Source organism: Pristis pectinata, chromosome 6, assembly GCF_009764475.1.
Source record: "Pristis pectinata isolate sPriPec2 chromosome 6, sPriPec2.1.pri, whole genome shotgun sequence".
In the NCBI taxonomy this organism is placed as follows: Eukaryota; Metazoa; Chordata; class Chondrichthyes; order Rhinopristiformes; family Pristidae; genus Pristis; species Pristis pectinata.
Genome location: NC_067410.1, coordinates 10,150,603 through 10,171,112, shown reverse-complemented (window position 1 = coordinate 10,171,112; position 20,510 = coordinate 10,150,603). Strand labels below are relative to the sequence as shown.

The 20,510-nt window shown below is 40.5% G+C and overlaps 1 protein-coding gene across 1 annotated transcript in view; it reads left to right on the top strand.

The window, feature by feature from the left end:
* Positions 1-15,966, top strand: part of LOC127571533 (protein phosphatase 1M-like) — a 36,171-nt gene extending 20,205 nt beyond the window's left edge. Inside the window, exons 3-10 of the mRNA XM_052017989.1 lie at positions 878-1,150; positions 2,592-2,704; positions 5,127-5,211; positions 6,070-6,188; positions 8,472-8,535; positions 9,592-9,699; positions 14,134-14,282; positions 14,659-15,966. Coding sequence (XP_051873949.1) covers positions 878-1,150; positions 2,592-2,704; positions 5,127-5,211; positions 6,070-6,188; positions 8,472-8,535; positions 9,592-9,699; positions 14,134-14,282; positions 14,659-14,818 — 1,071 coding nt within the window. The 3' untranslated portion in view covers positions 14,819-15,966. The remainder of the gene's footprint in view (positions 1-877; positions 1,151-2,591; positions 2,705-5,126; positions 5,212-6,069; positions 6,189-8,471; positions 8,536-9,591; positions 9,700-14,133; positions 14,283-14,658) is intronic.
* The last annotated feature ends 4,544 nt before the right edge of the window (positions 15,967-20,510 follow it).

Genomic DNA, 20,510 nt, shown 5'->3' with positions numbered 1-20,510 from the left:
TGTCCGGGGGGGAAAACCTATGAAAATGTAATCCTTCATCACAGGAACCAATGATAGATTAGAGAGGCTGGGTCTGTTCTCCTTGGAGAAGGGAAGGCTGAGGGGAAAAACCTAAAATGATGAAGGGTCTAGACAGAGTGGATAACAGGATACCATTCCTTTTGGTTTGGGGGAGGGGGTTGTAGACAAGAGTCAAGGAATAAAATAAAAAGGGGAAGGGAATTAAGAATGAGGTGTTGAAATGTTTTATTATGTGGTTGGAATCTGGAATGCACTGCCTGCAGGCGTGTTGGAGGCAAGTTCCATTGTTGGAAATTGGATAAATATATGGAGCATACAGTATATATAATCTAAGACCTCCCCCACCCCAGACATCCTCTCTTTCCCCTCTCCCATCAGGCAGAAGATACAAAAGCCTGAAGACACGTACCACCAGGCCCAAGGACAGCTTCTATTCCACTGTTATAAGACTATTGAATGGTTCCCTAGTACGATAAGGATGGACTCTTGACCTCACAATCCACCTTATTAAGGCCCTGAACCTTATTGTCTACTGAACTACTCTTTCTCTGTAGCTGTGACACTTTACTCTGCATTCTGCATTGTTTTACCTTGTACTGCCTCAATGCACTGTGCAATTAATTGATTTGTATGAACAGTATGCAAGATGAGCTTTTCACTGTACCATGGTACATGTGTCAATAATATTCCAATTCCAAAATTTACAAGATTATAGAGGAAGGGCTGGTGGATAGAAGTAGGGAGCTGGTGTGAATGCGGTGAGTCGAATGGCTTCCGTTTGTGCTGTAACCATTCCATCATTCTTGTGTGAGCACAAGCATTTACAAACTGTTTACAGGTATTTTTCCATCCGTAGCAAAACCAAGAGATTATGGCCACCTACTGGGGACTGTTTGATGGGCACGGTGGCCCTGTGGCTGCAATCCAGGCATCCAAACACTTGCACCACTGCATCAGAGAACAGCTGGAGGAAATCTTCGATGTTATCAGCAAACCCGTCAGTGTCCTGCCCCCAATCCATCTTGGGGAACAGAAGGGGAATGAGAGTGAAACCAGCTACGCAAGGGAGAAAAAGATCTGTATTGAGAACGTGGTGAGAGGAGCAGTGGAGATTGCCTTCAAAAAATGTGTAAGTTTATGGGTCAGTTGTTCCAGTTATGTGTATTTTCTCTCCCTAGTGCCAATTGTAACTTGTCATTAACCACATTAAGGGGTCTATGAACCCAAAACTCGTACAGTATGGACCCAGACCCTTCAGCCCAACTCGTCCATGCCAACGAAGGTATTTTTAACACACATTTTGTTAAATAAGAAGTTTAATTTTTAATGTTTTGGCTACATTCTCAGATAGTTGTGGGTTCAAGAACTAGACTCATCAATGTGGTTAACTCTCATCTACCCTCTAAAATGGCTCAGCAAGCCACTCAGTTCAAGCACAATTAGGGATGAACAATGAATACTGGCCGTTCCCGTGGTGATAAGATCCTGAAAAATGGATAAATTAAAACGAGAATGTGCACAAGAGAGACTGCGACCTCAATGCTGCAGTGAAAAGGATTCCAGGCTGTTGGAGAAGTTATTCTTTGGATGAAATTTATACCAAGGCATCACTTCCCTATTTGGATGCAGAAGTTGAAACGGCTGTGCTTTAGAGTAGACTTGTCCCCTGTGATCTGACCAATATTTATTGCTCTATTGATATTAACAGATTAAAGATCCTTATTGTTTGTGGAACCTTGGCTGTGTGCAAATTGGTTGCTGCAATTCCAACTTTGCAACGGCGTAGTCTTAAGGAAGGAATTTTGAGGTGTTCTGAGGACTTATAAGCTGCATCCTAAATGTAGGTAGAAGAAACTTCCAATGGAAAGCCAGCTTGAGTTTATAGACCTCATTGTTTAAGGTGGCACAGCAACATGGATGAAACAAACATTGCCAATAGTGGCCCAAAGTGGTTCAACAATGCAACACCTCAGTAGCCAGCCTAAGAACCTGCTTAGAAACCTGGATGAGAACGCTTTTATACAAATTTAAATTGGAAAGAACGTGCCTTTAGCTGAGAAAGAAATAACTGAAGACTCAATAATACAAATGATTACAGATCTGCAAAATCCAACATCTCCAAAATATTATCTATCAGATTGTGTGCATTTTTTCATATCAAAGAATGAAAACCCAAGGTTACAATGCACAATGAAAACAAAATTCTAAAGAATTGATAAGCCTTCTATTAGTTGCTCCTTTCGTACACTCAGGACACACGGCAGTCAATTAATCACTTCCAAAGTGTAGACTCTGTTACTTTATAAGTAAACATAATGACCCAATTTATGTAAGTATGGTCTCTCGAACAGTAAAGAGCTAAACAGCCAGTTGATTCAGAAAAGTGGGCAAATAATTTGAGTAATGCCCCCTGGACTCTTGTGCAAACTCCTGTTTTAACATCTGATCCAGTGGTCGGAAAGAAACCAGTAAAGCCAAACTTGGTGATTTGTAGATTCCAGAAGGCAGGGAGTAGAGGGGAGGAAAGGAGCAGAATATTGAAAAACCCTTTGTGTACTGCTCTTCCACAGGATGAACTGATTGGCCATTACCAGGCATCGCATAATGAGACCGGAGGATGCACGGCCCTCGTTACTCTTCACTTGCAGGGAAAATTCTATGTGGCCAGTGCTGGAGACAGCAGGTTAGTGCACAAATGGACAGATTCTCACCTCGTTATTACCTCCATTTCCAGATACGTTCCACTTGGAAATAGAGGTAAGTATTTCAGTGTTGCATTTTGTGGCCCTGTTGCTGACATCCAGGCATTCAAAGTGGAATGTACTTGGAAATAGAACACAGAACGTGACAGCACGTTACAGGCCCTTCGGCCCACGATGTTGTGCCGACATTTTATCCTGCTCTAAGATCTATCTAACCCTTCCCTCCCACATAGCCCTCCATTTCGCTATCATTCATGTGTCTATCTAAGAGTCTCTTAAATGACCCTAATGTATCTGCCCCCACAACCTCTGCCGGCAGTGCGTTCCACGCACCCACCACTCTTTTTTTTAAAAAAAATTACCTCTGAATTCCCCCTTATATCCTCCTCCAATCACCTTAAAATTATGCCCCCTCGTATTAGCCATTTTCACCCTGGGAAAAAGTCTCTGACTGTCCACTCGATCTATGCCTCTTGTCATCTTGTACACCTCTATCAAGTCACCTCTCATCCTCCTCCTCTCCAAAGAGAAAAGCCCTCGCTCACTCAGCCTATCCTCATGAGACATGCTCTCCAATCCAGGCAGGTGTTGTCCGAGATCTCTTCCATGTGTACAAGCACAGGACAGCTGGAAGCCAACTTGGGTAAAAGGATGTCTGGTCCCCTCTTGACTGCAGAGTGGTGCACAGTACAAAATTCCCAGAGAAGTGTGAAGTGATACACTTCGGGAGATCGAATTTGAAGGCAGAGGTAAATCTCCTCTGCACCCTCTCTAAAGCTTCCACATCCTTCCTATAATGAGGTGATCAAAACTGAACACAATACTCCAAGTGTGGTCTAACCAGAGTTCTATAGAGCTGCAACATTAACTCGGGGCTCTTGAACTCAATACCTCAACGAATGAAGGCCAACACACCATACGCCTTCTTAACAACCCTATCGACCTGCGTGGCAACCTTGATGGATCTATGGACGTGGACCGCAAGATTCCTCTGTTCCTCCACACTGCTAAGAGTCTTGCCATTAACCTTGTATTCCGCCTTCAAATTCGATCTCCTGAAGTGTATCACTTCACACTTTTCCAGGTTGAACTCCATCTGCCACTTCTCAGCCCAGCTCTACATTCTATCAATATCCTGTTGTAACCTACAGCAACCTTCTACAGTATCCACAACACCACGAACATCAGCAAACTTACTAACCCATCCTTCCACATCCTCATCCAAGTTATTTATAAAAATCAGATATTTCGTTATTACATTTTGTACTGTGCACCATTCTGCAGTTAAGAGGGGACCAGACATTCCTTTACCCAAGTTGGCTTCCAGCTGTCCTGTGCTTGTACACATGGAAGAGATCTTGGACAACACCACCCTCCAGAACAGGGTTTGGTACAAATATATAATGTATACTTTTTTGGAAGTTACCTCCTCTTCCCAGGGGTACATGTATCCTGCAGTCACCACTGGGAGTTAGTCAAGGGCAGGACTCCTGCTTCTCCCCTGCTTACACAGGAGACTCGGTGTATCTGCAAGTCCCTTATCTAACCTCCTGGCTGAAAATGACACCACCATGGAGGATTTTTGGTTTTGAATGCTTTAGTAAAAAATATAATTTTTTAAAAAATGATTGTGGGAGTATTAGAAAGAAAGAAACTTGCATTTATGTAGTGACTTTCATCACCTCAGAACATCCAAAGTGCTTTGCAACCAATCAAGTACTTTTGAAGCGGGGGAGTCACTGTCCAAATATGGCAGCATAGCAAGCTCCCACAAACAGCAAAAGGGGTCAAATCCTATTCTTTTCCACAGTTCCCACAGTAACCTCATTTCCTTCATTGCCACCGGGTCAAAATCCTAGTACTTCCAACCTAAAAAGCTGTGGGAATAACTTCACCCACAAGAACAGTTCAAGAACACACCTCTGGTGTAATAGGGGGCATAGAATTTTGGCCTTGCCAGCAACATCCATTTCCCCATGAATTAATAAATTAAAAAGTCCTGTTCCACAAAGGCATTAGAGAGCAGTTGGGGAATCTACACTACAACTTAACACTGGTGAAACTCTTTTTGTTCTGGAAGCCTGTACCATCAGCTTTGGAATGACAATCCATCTGATGACCTTTTCCTCCTCGCAAGCTTCTGCATGTTGATCTTTTCCTTGTTGATGTTGCAAAGGTGAGAACCTTGGTGGTAGATTGAGCAAGTCTCCACACTCTGTGCAAGATGTTAACACATTGGAACTCCCCATTCAATCCCCAATTTAATTCGTATATTATCACAATGTCCCCCTCACATAGTAATTACTAAATTTTTGTGGTAGCTGTTAATTTGCCTCTTGCTTGAATGACATTCTGTGTAGGACACTCTGGTAAATACTAATGGCTTCTTTGTTCTTCTTTAAGAGCAATTGTGGTGCAGAAGAATGATGTTACACCTCTGTCCAACGAGTTCACAGCTTTCACGGAGAGACAAAGGATTCAACATCTGGTAAAAATGCAGCATTTACATTCAAGTTCTCCTGACCCCTTGAAAATTTAATAGTACATTGTGAAATCAATTACTAGATTGTATAGAAAGCAAAGCAATGTAATAACAGTTCAGGATACTGTCTGAAGCATCAACGCTGAGAATTTTGAAGTTGGGTAAAGAGAGGACAGTGTAAGTCAGCCGTTGAGGAAGCACTCAGAAGCTGCCCCCATTGCAATAGAGTATTTTCTTTCAAAATTAATGCACTGACTACTTCTCTCCAGATGTTTTAAGGCACGATCAAAATTTACTTAATTTCAATTGAAGTTTTGACTGATCACTCACTAACCACTATATTGTTTTAGTTCTGTAAAAAAAAATCAATAGACAGTGGCAGCTTGTACTTGTATTTTGTTTCTTTACAAAGAGAGTGGCGGGTGCCTACAACGGGCTGCCAGGGGTGGTGGTGGAAGCAGGTACAACAGTGGCGCTTAAGAAGCTTTTAGATAGACACACGAATACGTGGGAAATGGAGGGACGTGGGTGGTAGGCAGGCAGAGGAGATCTAGTTTAATATGGCTTCATTGTCGGCGCAGACGTTGTGGGCTGAAGTGCCTGTTCCTGTGCTCCACTGTTCTATGTGCTGTCTTGAAAGTAGGGGGAAATATTACCAGGAGCTTCAAGTTTATTTGATGCTGAGCCATGTAAGGAGGTGTTAGTTTAGTCAAAGGGTGAGGTTTTGAGTGTCATGGAAAGAGGGGTGCTGAGATTTGAGGGCTGGTTGGGGGATCAGGAGGGTCCTTGGAATTGAGAGCATTTTAAACTGGGGTGCCAAATCAAGTCGTAGACACTTCTTTGATAAGTTAATGTGCCTTACAGGCATTCCTGAAGCCCGAGTTACTTGGTAAAGAGTTTTCAAGGTACGAGTTTCCTCGCAGAGTGAAAAGAAATGACATTGGAAAGAAGATATTGTACAGGGATTACTTCATGTCTGGCTGGTGAGTACACCATACACCAGCTATCTATCACAGGAAGTCACACATGGATGTTTACACTAACTTGAAGCCTTTCTCTGTCTCTTAATTTACAAAACTATGTTGATTATTCCTACCCTCTGCTTCAGAATCAGAATCAAATTTATTATCACTGACTTGTATAACATGAAATTTGTTGTTTTGTGACAGCAGTACAGTGCAAAGGCATAAAATTACTATAAATTACAAAAATAAATAGTGCAAATAAAGGAATAATGAGGTAGTGTTCATGGACTGTTCAGAAATCACGGCAGAGGGGAAGAAAAGGTTTCTGAATTGTTGAATGTGGGTCTGCAGGCTCCTGTACCTCTTCCCTGATCTTAGTAACAAGAAGAGGGCATGTCCTGGATGTTGAAGGTCCTTGGTGATGGATGCCGCCGCCTTGAGGCACTTGCCTCTTGAAGATGTCCTCGATGGTGCAGTTTTCCACCACCGATCCCTCAATGAGACCGTTGTGCGTTCTCCCAACTTCACCTTCCTGAAGTCCAAAGTCAATTCCTTGGTCTTGCTGACGTTGAGTGCAAGGTTGTTGTTGCGACACCACTCAACCAGCCGATCTATCTCACGCCTGTAAGCCTCCTCGTCGCTGTCTGAGATTCTACCAACAGCAGTGGTGTCATTGGTGAATTTATAGATGGCATTTGAGCTGTGCTTAGCCACACAGTCATGAGTGTAGAGAAAGAAGCTTGATGGTTGATCTTTAGGTATTGACAGCTCTCCTCCGGTTTTGCTAGTTGACCAGAATGAATGTTGGTCTATTCTGCTTGTCAACAACTGCAATCCCTTCATTCAACATTTGGATGCTGCATTTACCACAAGGAATTACACTGAATGTACCACACATTCTGCCCAATTAGTCCTCGCCATTGTTTATGTTCCAATCAACCTTCCTCCTCCTGACTTCCATCATTCTCTGTGTAACCTCCTCTGTTCTCTCTCCTGCACTGATGTAGTAGACCACTCCCATCACTCTCCCCATCCCACTGATGCATCCATACTGTGCTCGTCAACCACTCCCTGTGACAGCAATTTTTACGTTCCCACATTCTCTGTCTAGTTTCTTCTGAATTCCCAGCTTGACTATATTGGTGGCCTCTCATTTTGCTATTTCCCACAGGTGGAAACAGTCTCTCTGTCTACTCCACCTTGGAGTTAAAGTCACTCAGACTTTTATCCCCCAAGAGAGAGAGGGGACCTAGCCTTCAACCCTTCTTTCTGGGTATTGTCATGTTCTAAGTTTGTGTATTTATTCCTTGTTGCTCTGTGATGGTTGTTTTGGGCTATTCCCTTCTTTTATGGTTGAGTTGGGAAACCAAATCTTTTCCTAAGAGATAGTTAACCAGGTGAGGAATATTGAAGCATAAGAGGACAGAAAGGGTATGTATGGCTGCTTTTCTCCCCAAAAGGAAATTAGTGAGCCAGTCAGCTGTGTAGAACAAGGATATGAGCCTATAAATTGGATGAAATCCATTTGTGTTGCACATAAATGGGCTTGCTATGAAGTGTCTGTTAAGGTTCACTGAAATCCCACCCATCAAGTCATTAGACCGGTCACTTCATATTGCAATTTGCCCCTAACATCAACGCAATTTACTGCACGTTATGACAGCGCCAATGTGTGCAGTACCCATTATTTACTTAATGAAAACTGAATCAAAAGGTCCTGATTTCTGACCTTCATTAATATCCAATTCAATAAGCGGTATGTCAAGCTGAAGATTTAAATTTTTTAATTTAATTTTAAATTTATTTATTTACAGTGTGGTAACAGGCCCTTCTGGCCCAACGAGTCCGCGCTGCCCTTTTTAAAACCCAAATTAACCTACCTGTATGTCTTTGGAATGTGGGAGGAAACCAGAGCACCCGGAGGAAACCCACGCAGACGTGGGAGAACGTACAAACTCCTTACAGACAGCGACGGGAATCGAACCCCGATAGCTGGCGCTGTAATAGCGTCACGCTAACTGCTACGCTACCGTGCTGCCCCTTATAGTAAAACCTGTGTTATTTAAAGTGAGCCCCTTGTTAAATGCAAGCGTTACTTTTTTGAAATCAACCTTCTGACATTAAAGCAACAATATTTCCAAGGTGGCCAAGCAGATGCATTTTTAGTGGAGCTTCAATTTGATAACATATTATTAATATTGAACAATTTTGCAGCTTTTGCAATTTCACTGGGTATAACCTCTCCTTATGAACCCACCTGGCTTGAGATTATCGTCCTCAAACTTGTTGCATCTTTTCCAGGGGATATAAAACTGCAGAAGAAGATGATCTCAAGTACCCTCTTGTGCATGGAGATGGCAGACAGGTACAACTATGATCAGTCATCGTACAGGTTCTCCTTCATTGTTTAATGTCGCAAAAAGGCAATTTCAGCATCTCATTTTCTCGTATTTTCTTGTGATATAGAGCAGACCATTCTGCCCATACGGTGCACGATAGCTCTCAGAATATTCCCATCAATCTCATGCCCTCCACCCCCCATTTATTTCCCTGTAACACCCACTGCCTTAGTTTACAATAACCAAGTAACCTAGAAAACAAGAACATCTTTGAGATGTAGGAAACCAGAGTATCCAGAGGGAATCCCACACAATTAAAGGTAGAATGTGCAAACACAGACTGTACTAGAGGTCAGGATCGAGCCCAGGTCACTGGTGCTGTGAGACAGCAGCACTGCGTACTGCAACACTATGCCAGCATGATAATGGTCCTCAGGCAATCATCACTTCCAGCAAAAGAAATCTGTCACCCTCATTATATAAAACATGATGTTGGAAAACCTCAGCAGGTCAAGCAGCATCAATGGAGAAAGAAGCAAAGTTAATGCTTCAGGTTCTAATATATTAGCTCAGTTTCATTGTCCACATATGCTGCCCGACTGCTGACGTTCTCCGGAAGGTTTCCAGCATCAGTAGCTTTTTGCTTTTGATGGTCTTCATTATGTTGTTACTTGAGTAGCTGCCAACAACTCCAGATTGTGGCTTTACTCCCATGAGCAGAAATATAAAGCCTGTGCAGGTGGAAATAGTACTCCCTTCCCAGCATCTGAGCTGTGGTTTAGTTGGTCATGATAGATCTTCTCCTGAACACCACATCCTTTGGTAACATTTGCTAACTGTGTCACAGCCTGTGGTCTGAACGAGATTCATACTTGTGACCATGCATCATGTGAGACCAGCTTAGCACAGAAAGTTGGGATGCCAATGTGGCTTCTGTTTGTTTTGATTTCCCCAAGTAACAAGTACTCTTTCTCAGAGCCAGTCCCAAGACAGAAACCATGCAGTGTTTATGTTCATTAGCAGTAGTTATCTGCCCAGTTATTCTGTTGATTTTGTTTTAGAGGCTTTGGTTTCCATTTCAGACTCGGGTGATGGACACTATCGCAGTCACACGTGGACTGGGAGACCATCAATTAATGGTTTACGACACTGATCTCCACATAAAACCATTTCTATCTTGTATTCCTGAGGTAGGCAAAGTGCTTTGTCATAAATTTCAATCTGTGCATTGTTTATGACATTGGGTTTAAATTGGTATTGGTTTATTATTGTCACTTGTACCGAGGTACAGTGAAAAACTTGTCTTGCATAGCAATCGTACAGGTCAATTCATTACACAGTGCAGTTACATTGAGGTAGTACAGGTAAAAACAATAACAGTAAAGTGTCACAGCTACAGAGGAAGTGCAGTGCAGCTAAACAGTAAGGTGCAAGGTCACAACAAGGTAGATTGAGAGGTAAATGTAAGCTTGTTGGTTATTAATCCCCATGCTTGGGAAAATATATTTTTAATATCCATTCCTTAGGTCTTTAAATGTTATAACCTCAATTAAATTTCCTCATGCTCCTCTATTTCAAAGAAAACAGTCCAGCATATATGATTTAAGCAGGTTCAACCTGTGTTTTTCCCCCAAGTTTAGAGAAATTATTGTATTAAAACATAAAATTTGTATAGGGGCTTGACAGAGTGGATGCAGGGATGATATTTCCTATGGCTGGGGAGTCTAGAAGCAGGGATCATACCCTCAAAACAGAGGGTCAGCCATTTAGGGGTGGAAAGAGAAGAAACTTCTTCACCAGTAAGGTAGTGGATCTTTGGAACTCACTACCCAAAAAGGCAGTGGACACTCAGTTGCTGAATATATTCAAGACATATTAAGGGAGTCGAGGCATTTGGGGTTAGTTGGGAAAGTGGGAGTGAGGTGAAAGGGCAGCACTGATCTCACTGAATGGCAGAAGAGGCTCCTCCTATTTCTTGTGCTTTTAATGGATCTTTCCTCATAGCAAAATTCTTGAGTTCTGGAAATCTTTTCAGAAATTTTTTCTATCCCATCTTGTACAATTGTACCTTTTCCCAAAATGTGACTAGATCTGTGCACCCTACTCTAGCAGTGCTCTAACTAGTGTTTTATACGGCTGTGGCATGAACTTTCCGTCCATAAGTACTATGTTTCAGCTACTAACGTGTGCTATATGCTGCCTTGACTACTCCAAATTTATCTAATTATTTAAATTCCTTAGTTAGTGGGGTGGGATTTGAGCTTGCCACTCCAGATCGATCATTCAAGCCGTTGGATGCTAGTCCAGTAACTTAACCACTGTACTGCTCCACAGACACTCCCAAAGGCTTGAGTACTTTGAATGTGGGTTGGATTTTGCAAATCAGCCAACACAGCTTTGTCAGAGTGAAGTTTTGGACACTCCCAAGATTTCTTCCCAACCACCAGTGTCCATGGTTCAATCATAAAAGTCAGTCAGAAACAGGCCCTTGGGCACACAGAGTCCACATAGATTATCAAGCAACCATTTACACTAATCCTGCTTCAATCTCCTCATGTTCCCATCAACTCCCCTCAGATTCTATCACTTGCTTACTCTAGGGCAATTTATATTGGCTAATTAATTTACCAACCTCCTTGCCTTTGGGACATGGGAGGAAATTGGAGCATCCGGGAGAAACCTACACAGGAAGAATGTGCAAGCTCCACACAGGTCAACATCAGAGGTTAGGAACGAATACAGCTCACTGGAGCTATGATGCTGCAGCTTTATTAGCTACGCCACTGTGTTGCCCCTAGTTTAATTTGGTCTGAATCTGGCCCACAGATGGTGTTGACTCTGGTTCCCTGCTTGATCCTGCTGTGTGCTCATCCACTTGTCCCTCTTCTGAGGCAAGCACTGATAGCAGTTGGCAAATAAACCGAGACCGAGTGGAGGTCAAATACAAGTGTCTGCTGATCTAGACAGTCTGCATTCAAACTAAAACCACAGGACTATGTAGTCATTAGAACAATTCCCCCTCCCCCCCCCCCACCTTATAAATTCTCTCCTCTCTATCTTTTCCTCCACTTTGTTGATCAAACACCTTTTGCTCCACTTCTTTTCCAATCGTGTTTATTTTCCTTTGTCTTTAATTTTTCTCTCAATTTCTTCAAATATTTTCTTATTCCTTTTTGCTATTTCTCACTCTTATTTCCCATGCACTCTTTGCAATTTTTCTCCATTTTAAATTAGATCGCAACTTTCTTGATTCTTAAATTCCCTCACTTTTTTTTCTTGTTTCAACTAATCATTTTCACTTCTTAATTACATCACATCTGGAGCTTTAGTCAGGAAGCCAGGCCTCCTGATCCTCCAGAAGTCCCATCTCTCATTTTGCAATCTGATATGTTACGGTTTCCCTTGTGTCTGTTTTCTCATCACTTGCTGTTTCCTTCCCCACTTCACTCCTACAATCTCATCCTACACCAACCTTTGCACCACACTTTTTTTTACAACAGGTATTTCTGAATATGTCATATCCTCTATTTCTATATCGCTGTCTTCATCTCTTTTCCACTTTGTCTTACTTAACATTACTTTTTCTTCTCTGTGATAAATGTTTATGATGCGACTGGCACTTTCTGCTTTTATGCAATACTTAACCTGACGTAGCTGTGACACACTCACCAAGGCTGGGACATTACCAGATTGGGCCAACTGATTGGACAGTGTCTCTTGAATAACTTGTCTGCAAGTCCCATTTGTGCAGTTGGTCTAATACACTGTACCTCCCAGTGTCTCACCGTCATTGTTTCCTAGTCGTGCACCCATTTTACAACTAGAATAACTACCGTCTTGGAAAGTCTGTATATATTTTTTTAAAAAAGGATCAGCAAGGTCAGTCTCTGTTTTGATGCAGGGAATTGATAAAAGATGTAGTACACAGATTGCGGGGGCACGAGGAGAGAGAAAGAGGAGGATTCAAAGCCCCAAAGACAAAGTTGGTGCCATTACAGGGCAACACTCATGAAGTGCCAAGAGTGACTGCATTCTTTATTAATCAGGTGAAACTTTTCCATGGCTATGGAAGTGTTGACTGAGCACTTGATAGATAGGAAGCTTGCCCCAATCGGTCCCAGCATTAACAGGAAATGGTGACTCAGGGAGTATGTTAATCTGGCTAGTATGTTGATCAGCTCTGCATTATCAGCTTCTGGAGAATAAAATCTTAAACTAATTAGAAGATTTGCAATATTCACTGCCATCTAAAGTAATCAGCACTTAAACAGCTGATGGGTGGGGAGGGGTGTTATGAAAGGTGTTCAAAAGTCAGTTCCTCAGTTTTCCATGTCGGAACTGCTGTTAGTTATCTGCATCCAGTTTGGCATAGTGCAGCGAGGGGGCTACGAAGTGTCACTGCAAATGTTCCTTGCCTTCCGAGAGCAACTTTGCAATTACAGGGTGATGAATAGGTTCTGTTTTTACCAACATCCATAAGTCAATTTTGTCCGTAAGTCAGAAAATACACAAAATTTACTCAATATGGGAACTGTCCTTTTATGGTTTTGTAATGGCATCACAAGCACATGAGACTGATAAAGAACGATTACTAAAAGTGGAGAGACAAGAGGAAACTAGTATGTACATCAGACTTTTGGATTTAATATTATGGGAGTTCAATCATACGTAGGGGTGTCCATAAGTCTGGTGTTTAAAACTCGGAGGGCCTGTACTCTGCTACAATACTGCCCCCTGTGGAAATCCACTGGTAAATGCCAAGAGCAAAATAACCCAATTATCTCCCCTTGCCTACTGCCAGTTTTGGATCTAAATCATCATTTTGGTCCCAGAGGCTTTTACATTTCTACGTAGTTTGCCAAGTGGAACATTTAGGTTGCAGCTGATCAGCTGTCAAGCAGTTAAGGTTTCAGGAGAGGAAATTTTTTAAGAGATATGTAATGGATGTAATTTCAAATGTACACACCCTGATGTCATGCTCCACGTCTGGAGCTTTAGTCAGGAAATCAGGCCTCTGATCCTCGGGGTCAAAGCTTGATGAGTTAGAGATGGCTATAATTGAACTGAATGTAACAGGCTTGAAGTCAGACAAAAACAGCATCATTTTCTGTTTTTGGGTATGTTATGTTGCTGGCAGCAGATTGTAAAGCAGAGTGGCAACCAGCAAGTGAAGTTTATTATTGTGCACATATTATTGCATAACTTATCAAAACATTGAAGCTGATTACTAAAAAGTAACTTTTACATTAAAACATGTAAATATTTTTAACAAGTTCTTATCTTATTCTTTGGGAATAGATTTTGGGTTCTGAAAAGCAAATGCATTATCTTCCCATTTCTATAATTTGGAACTAATTTAGTAATAACTAGTAATGTGTGTATTCTGTCATCCATTGTCTCTTGAACATTTTGCTTCCTTTAGGTATTTCTCCACCCCTGCTCTAACAGATTCCAGAGTTACCCAATCATTGTCACTGACTAACATTCCATCACTTAGTGTCTACAAAGAATTATTCAAATTTTGAACTATCTTCTTAAAGCAAAATGGTTGACATTCCAAAATGCATTATTGCTTAAATTATAATTCAAGAACTACTTATATTCCTAATTTTTTTTTAAAAAAGGTGACGGTCTTTGATCTAGGGCAACATAAATTTGAACAGAATGATGTTCTCATAATGGCCACGGATGGATTATGGGATGTCATGTCTAATCAGGATGTAGCAGACACCACAAAGAAATTTTTGGAAGACCATAAACATGAATCTCGCAGGTAAATGCTCAATTGTGCTTTTGTAGTTAGCTGGTTAACCTAAGTAAATGTGTTATGACTGCATCCAATCATTTTCAAAACATGACAAAGTAAATTCATTACTACCCCATGCAGACCAGAAAACTACTGGTTCAATTCCTAGTCTGCGCTGAAGTGGCAGTACAGGGCACCATTTAACAACTAGGCCAGAGAGGGAGTGAAAAATTAGCCAGGGATTCACGTTTCTTATCACAGGTGAAATCTGCTGAGCAATAACTAATCCAGACATGGTCTAATAATACAAATTAAGAATGATAATATCAGAAATGAAAAATAAATGCTTGGAAGGGGGATAATGGGGAACAGTAAGAAAACTGACTTTTCAAAATTTCTCTAGGTACACAATGCTGGCCCAGTATCTTGTACTTAAGGCAAGAGGTATTCCATACAACAATGACTGGACACTAGAAGATGGCAGCTTTGCCTCACCTGATGACATATCAGTATTTGTGATACCACTGTATAATCTGGGAGGCACAGCACAACCTTTGACATGAGAAGATCCACAAGATGTTCATGGCTGGCTGGTTGTTTTCAAACAAAAGAAGGTGGTATGAGGATCACTGGAAATTGATAGAAGGAAAAAATCCTTTGCCCTCTTGTTATGCACTCAATTGCTTTCCTCTCATCAACCTGATCTTTGATTATTCATAATTAACACCATGGCTCATGTGTCATTTTGCTACCAAAAAGTAATGTGCACTGTTACTAATTCAGAAATACACATTTCATGGCCTCTTGATAGCAAGTTTAGGATGAGAATCCTGTCCATCCTCTTCCTAAATACAATATCAGTGTAGAAATGTTAAGTAAGGGATTTTTTAAAGAAAAGGTATCATTTAGAATAGTTAACATTGCTGTATCAAATTGTATTATTAGTTCTAAATATGGAAGTTTTCAATGAGTAAAAATTATGGACAAGTGACCAGTTTGTACTTCTCTAAAATCATTGAAAACTAGTTCTGATACCACAAGCCACCTGTATCAATCCACTAGATGGCTTGTACAACAATATGACTGGTGATTTATAGAGCTTTATTAATGGAGGCAAATGTCATTTCTAATAACTTTTGTAATTTAAAATGCTGAGGTATTATATTGGACAGTTAATACATGTGTAGGCTCCTAGTGATTTTAAATCTGGTATTTCAACAGGGACTCAAAGGGAGAAATAAAATGGAGTTTGTACCACAAACCAAATTTCTCCAGTTGTCTGCCAGAGCAGAAAAACGTCTTAAAAATAGCTTCCTGTTTCTGTAGCATACCCACAATATATTCATGTAATTAGTTAGTTTAAACCTTGCTAATCTCAAGTGATAGTCTGAATTATGATGTACAGTAATGATACTTAAAGATTTATATTACTCATTGTTAAATCTAACATCAGACAAATTCCAGATTCACTCACAGGACTAGGGTGGATGGCCAATGCTAGATACTGCTTTGGGTCTAGGTGTAAAAGTAGTGGAAGGGCTTTCATTTATCTACCCTAGTCACTTTTGAGCTGAAATTACTTCCAGTATAGCAATGCCATTTATAACTCCATTAAATGTTATGTTCAATCTTTTCCAGAGATGACATGATGTATTATTTTGTAATTTAATGTTGTAATTTATTGTACAATTAAAATTTTTATTAACTTTTTCAGGAGGTGGTAATTTATTTCCTTTATAGTCTGTTTTAAAGATGTTGCTTAAGGCCTAAGTATTTGGCTGGATGTCTATCCTATTCCTGCAGAGTTTAATGTGAAATTTTATGAAATAATCTGGAGAAGCAGCTTAAGATGTGCTTTTACTTTCTGGTTTGCAAATTGGTCCTTTCACCACCATAGCAGCAGAGTAGGTTATTTTAACAAGTTTAAAAACCTGTGCCTGCCAGTTGCTTAGGAGAGATCTGAAGTGTGACCCTTGTCTCAGAATTGACAGTAATTCCTGAGTTATAGTGCAAGTAAATGTAGCAAAAGAGACATTTGCCTTGGACCAGGAGCTCACTGCTGATCACCAATGAAGATCAAAGGTGGAATGTGGATACTCCTGCACTGTTCTCTGCCAAGGTGAATAACTGGCTGCAACTGTCTAGGTGTAATTGCATTGCCTATAAAATTAGTAAAATATGGCATCACACCAAAGGAACAAGCACAAGAATGATATCCTCCAAGGCTAAAAAACTGCATAATTAGATGAAAGGGAAAATTATATCTAACTTCAAAGTATAGGTAACCAAAAATTCTTGCCGAGGTTAATTACACTTAACCACAAGCATCAAATTCTCATTCATTTTACCATTAGGTGGCCACTAACATGGTACCATTTGTCTAAAATGGGAGCCACAGGAATAAGCTTGACAAGACATAGTCCCAGGGATGTGATGTTTATGCTCCTGTTGTGGACTTTAAAATGGAATAGGTCAGGTAATTTTGGAGCAGTTAGCCTCTCATTGGTAGAAAAGTTGAAGGATTACTATTTAAAATGACAATGAATTTAACCAAGGGCAATTAGGATGGATTTGTTTATAGAGGCCAGTGTCAACCCCTAATTTTTTTTTGAGGTAAGTTAGGGTCAATAGATTATTCCAAGGCACTTGATAATGTCTATAACAGAGCAGATCAAAAAAAATTGAAGACAAGTGTCAAGTGTCCAAATTCAGCTCAATAACAAAGGGCTACAGGGTTGTGAGTGGAAGGCTGCTTGCAGGTAAGGACTTGGGTTCTGCAGGACTCAGTATTGTCTTTTCATGGTATACACCGATTTAGACAAACATTGGATGGAATTATTAATGCTGCAGAAATTACAAATTGCATGCATTCCTGAGAACAGTAGCCTACACAACTGTACCAATAGAGTGGTTGCATGGGGAGAAAGTGGCTATTAATCTCAAAGCCTGAAGTCATGTATTTGCAGGGAAAACAAGGCAAGAAATAGGAAATGGTAGAATGTCACATGCTGGAGGGAGAGTAACCAAGGGAGTACACAGCTAAAGGTTCCTGATGGTGATGGGCCAAAGTGTCTCCTGTGGTTTAAATTTCTGATCTACCATAGTGTGTGTGGTTTCTTCTGCCCATTTCCAAATCTCAAACTGGACTTTCTCTTATGTCATTGTTTTTTTAAAAAAAAATTTCCCCTTTCTTACGTTCTTGTACCTATGATATCTGGTCTTCCTTTATATATATCACATACCTGCCAACACTGTAAAGACAAAGAAAACAACCTGGATTAAGAAAAAAATGGTTGACAACACTGGTGGAAGAGTTAAGACAAGATGGGTAGACAGTCTGATCATTATAAAACAATGCTATATACAAGGGTAGAATCATAGGATCAGCATGTGGGAAGAGATGTCAGATGAAGTTGCAGCAATTGGAAACAGCAACAAATGAGAGGAAACCAAGGAAATTATGTTAGAGGATGTACTACACTGCAATTATATACCAAACATGGGCTTTAGCCAAGGGGATCAGTAAAGTCTACGTAAAGCTTATCCATATGATAGATGGTAAGCACATCCCCCTAGGACGAAGGGAAAAATATTTTCTGACAATGCATGATGTACAGCATGACCATCCAGGCATCAAAACAAAACTGGTCTCATTCCCAGTGAAGAGCTGTTGAATATGGCACAACTTCAACACTATACACCACACATTTACCAACCAGATGTATAAAAATAGTACACACCTTTAAAACATAACTCAAGCGAAAATTAAGACAACACACTGATAATTTTTAATTTCCTTTCATTCAAATTATATGGGTAGCAAGTCAAGGAAAGGTACAGTACTATAGATCTAGGTCTCCAATATTTCAACAAAGCAGATATCTAAATGCAACACTGATCAATAAGTTATTTAATACTGTCTACTAAAACCAAGCCAAATCCACATCTTAAGTAGAAATCCAGGTGTTGGGGTGGGGGGGGGGAGAAAGAGTGGAGGTGGTATGCATCCTAAGTAAAAAAAAAAATCAGAAGTAGACATCTCATTGCAGAATCCTATTAAATATTAGCCACTGCTGTTCACAAGACAAAAGGAGCAGAAGTAGGCCATTTGGCCCATTGAGTCTGCTCTGCCACTTCACTATGAGCTAAACTATTCTCCCATCTAGCCCCAATTCCTGGCCTTTTCCCATATCCCTTGATACCCTGACTAATTAGATACCTATCAATCTCCACCTCAAACAGCCCCAATGATCGTGCCTCCACAGCTGTACATGGCAACAAATTCCATAAATCCACGACCCTCTGGCTAAAGAAATTTCTCCGCATCTGTTCTAAATGGGTACCCTCTAATTCTAAGACTGTGCCTTCTAGTCCTGGACTCACCCACCAAGGGAAACAACTTAGCCACATCTACTCTGTCCAGTCCTTTCAACATTTGAAATGTTTCTATGGGGTCCCCTCTCATTCTTCTGTACTCCAATGAATACAGTCCAAGAACTGACAAACGCTCCTCATATGTCAGCCCTTTCATTCCAGGAATCATCTTCGTAAATCTTCTCTGAACCTTCTCCAACATCAGTACATCCTTTCTAAGGAAAGGGGCTCAGCAAGTAGATAGTATACATGCTGCTATTGGTTTTACACAGTCCACACAAGTTTAGGTTCCCACTCTTGGATGCTAGCCAGTTTCATTAAAATGGACATTGGGGCAAGGACAATGTCAATGAATAACAGCATAATGCTGCAATTCATAATGAGTACTTGGGGAAAATACTACAGGCACCTAGCAATCCATTCCCAAAATGGAGGGAAAGTACATTTCCCTCATGTGTACACACCCCATTCATTCTGGTATACACAGTTGATGCACAGACATTAAGGGGAACAATTTTCCTGCTTTTTTTAAAAATAGACAATGAACAGTCCTGTTTCACATCAAATATTTATCTTGATTAATTGAATTACAAATAGTAAGATTTGGACAAATAGCACCCATACTGAAACTAAATATTTATAATAGTGAGTTACAGAGAAACATTTTTAAGTGAGCCTTCTTTCATCTTTACACCAGCAATATGCAGCAGCATTATACATTGCTGTTTTAATGCAACAGTTTCATATTTAATGAGCATGTCAGCATATTAGAGAAGCACTACAATAGGTGCTCATTAATACTCCCCTGTACTAATTTAACAAAGGCCCTCTCTGTTCCTGAATTTCCTTTATAGCACATTCTTGGGACCAAGAGAGTGGAAAGTGACCTAATCTTCTACTAACAAGAACTTGGGAAGAACACCCAAGGAGGACATCTCCCAGCATTTCTTTACTGTATTTAGGGAAGACTAGGATCCCTGTTGACAACACAAAACTATATCCAATGGCACACTGCAGTTGTATTCATGCTCTACAAAAAATGTTCATTTGGAAGTGTAAAATATTAAAAATATGCAGGAAATGAAACTGACAACAGGCTGCTACAGAAGCCATAGAAATTTAGAGAACACAATTAGCTCTTAAATGCCCCTTTGAGATTAAGTATCGCATATTAACACTTATTACTACAGAACATATTGAATTCATTGGGAAAACAGAGTATAACACCTGATATACCAAAAATCACCACCTTGTTTTTATTTTAAACAGACAGTACCAAGAGCCAATTGAAGCAGTGCTACTAGATATTAAAACTTGTATTGATGTGCCTCAATTCTATACATCAGTGATATATAGAAATAGATTCCTAATCTATGAAGGGATTACATTCCAGAAACATGATTAGCTCCCATTCACACAACCTATGATCCAACAGGTCAAAAGCAGACAGTTTGCAAGTTCCAGAAAGGGATAGTTTTATCAGACCAAAGCTTAAATTTTCTATTTTTCCCCAGGGATTAGGCAAGGAGGTATTTTTCAAAATATATTCCACACCCCCCCTCAACTGCCCAGATCAATATTAATTACAACACTACTAATTTTTTTTTCTTAAAACTAGAGTATTTTAATAGTGTCCCTGGCTGGTCAAAGCCATAGATCAGATAAAGACCTAATAGTTTCCTAAAGCCATTTTTGTTTGGGCGTGGGGAATGGTGCAGAGCTGTGGAGGGGCTGGTCAAAGCCATAGATCAGATAAAGACCTAATAGTTTCCTAAAGCCATTTTTGTTTGGGCGTGGGGAATGGTGCAGAGCTGTGGAGGGGAGAGGATACAAGAGTTGGTTTTTAACCATAGTTATACATCACATACCACTGAAAAAAGA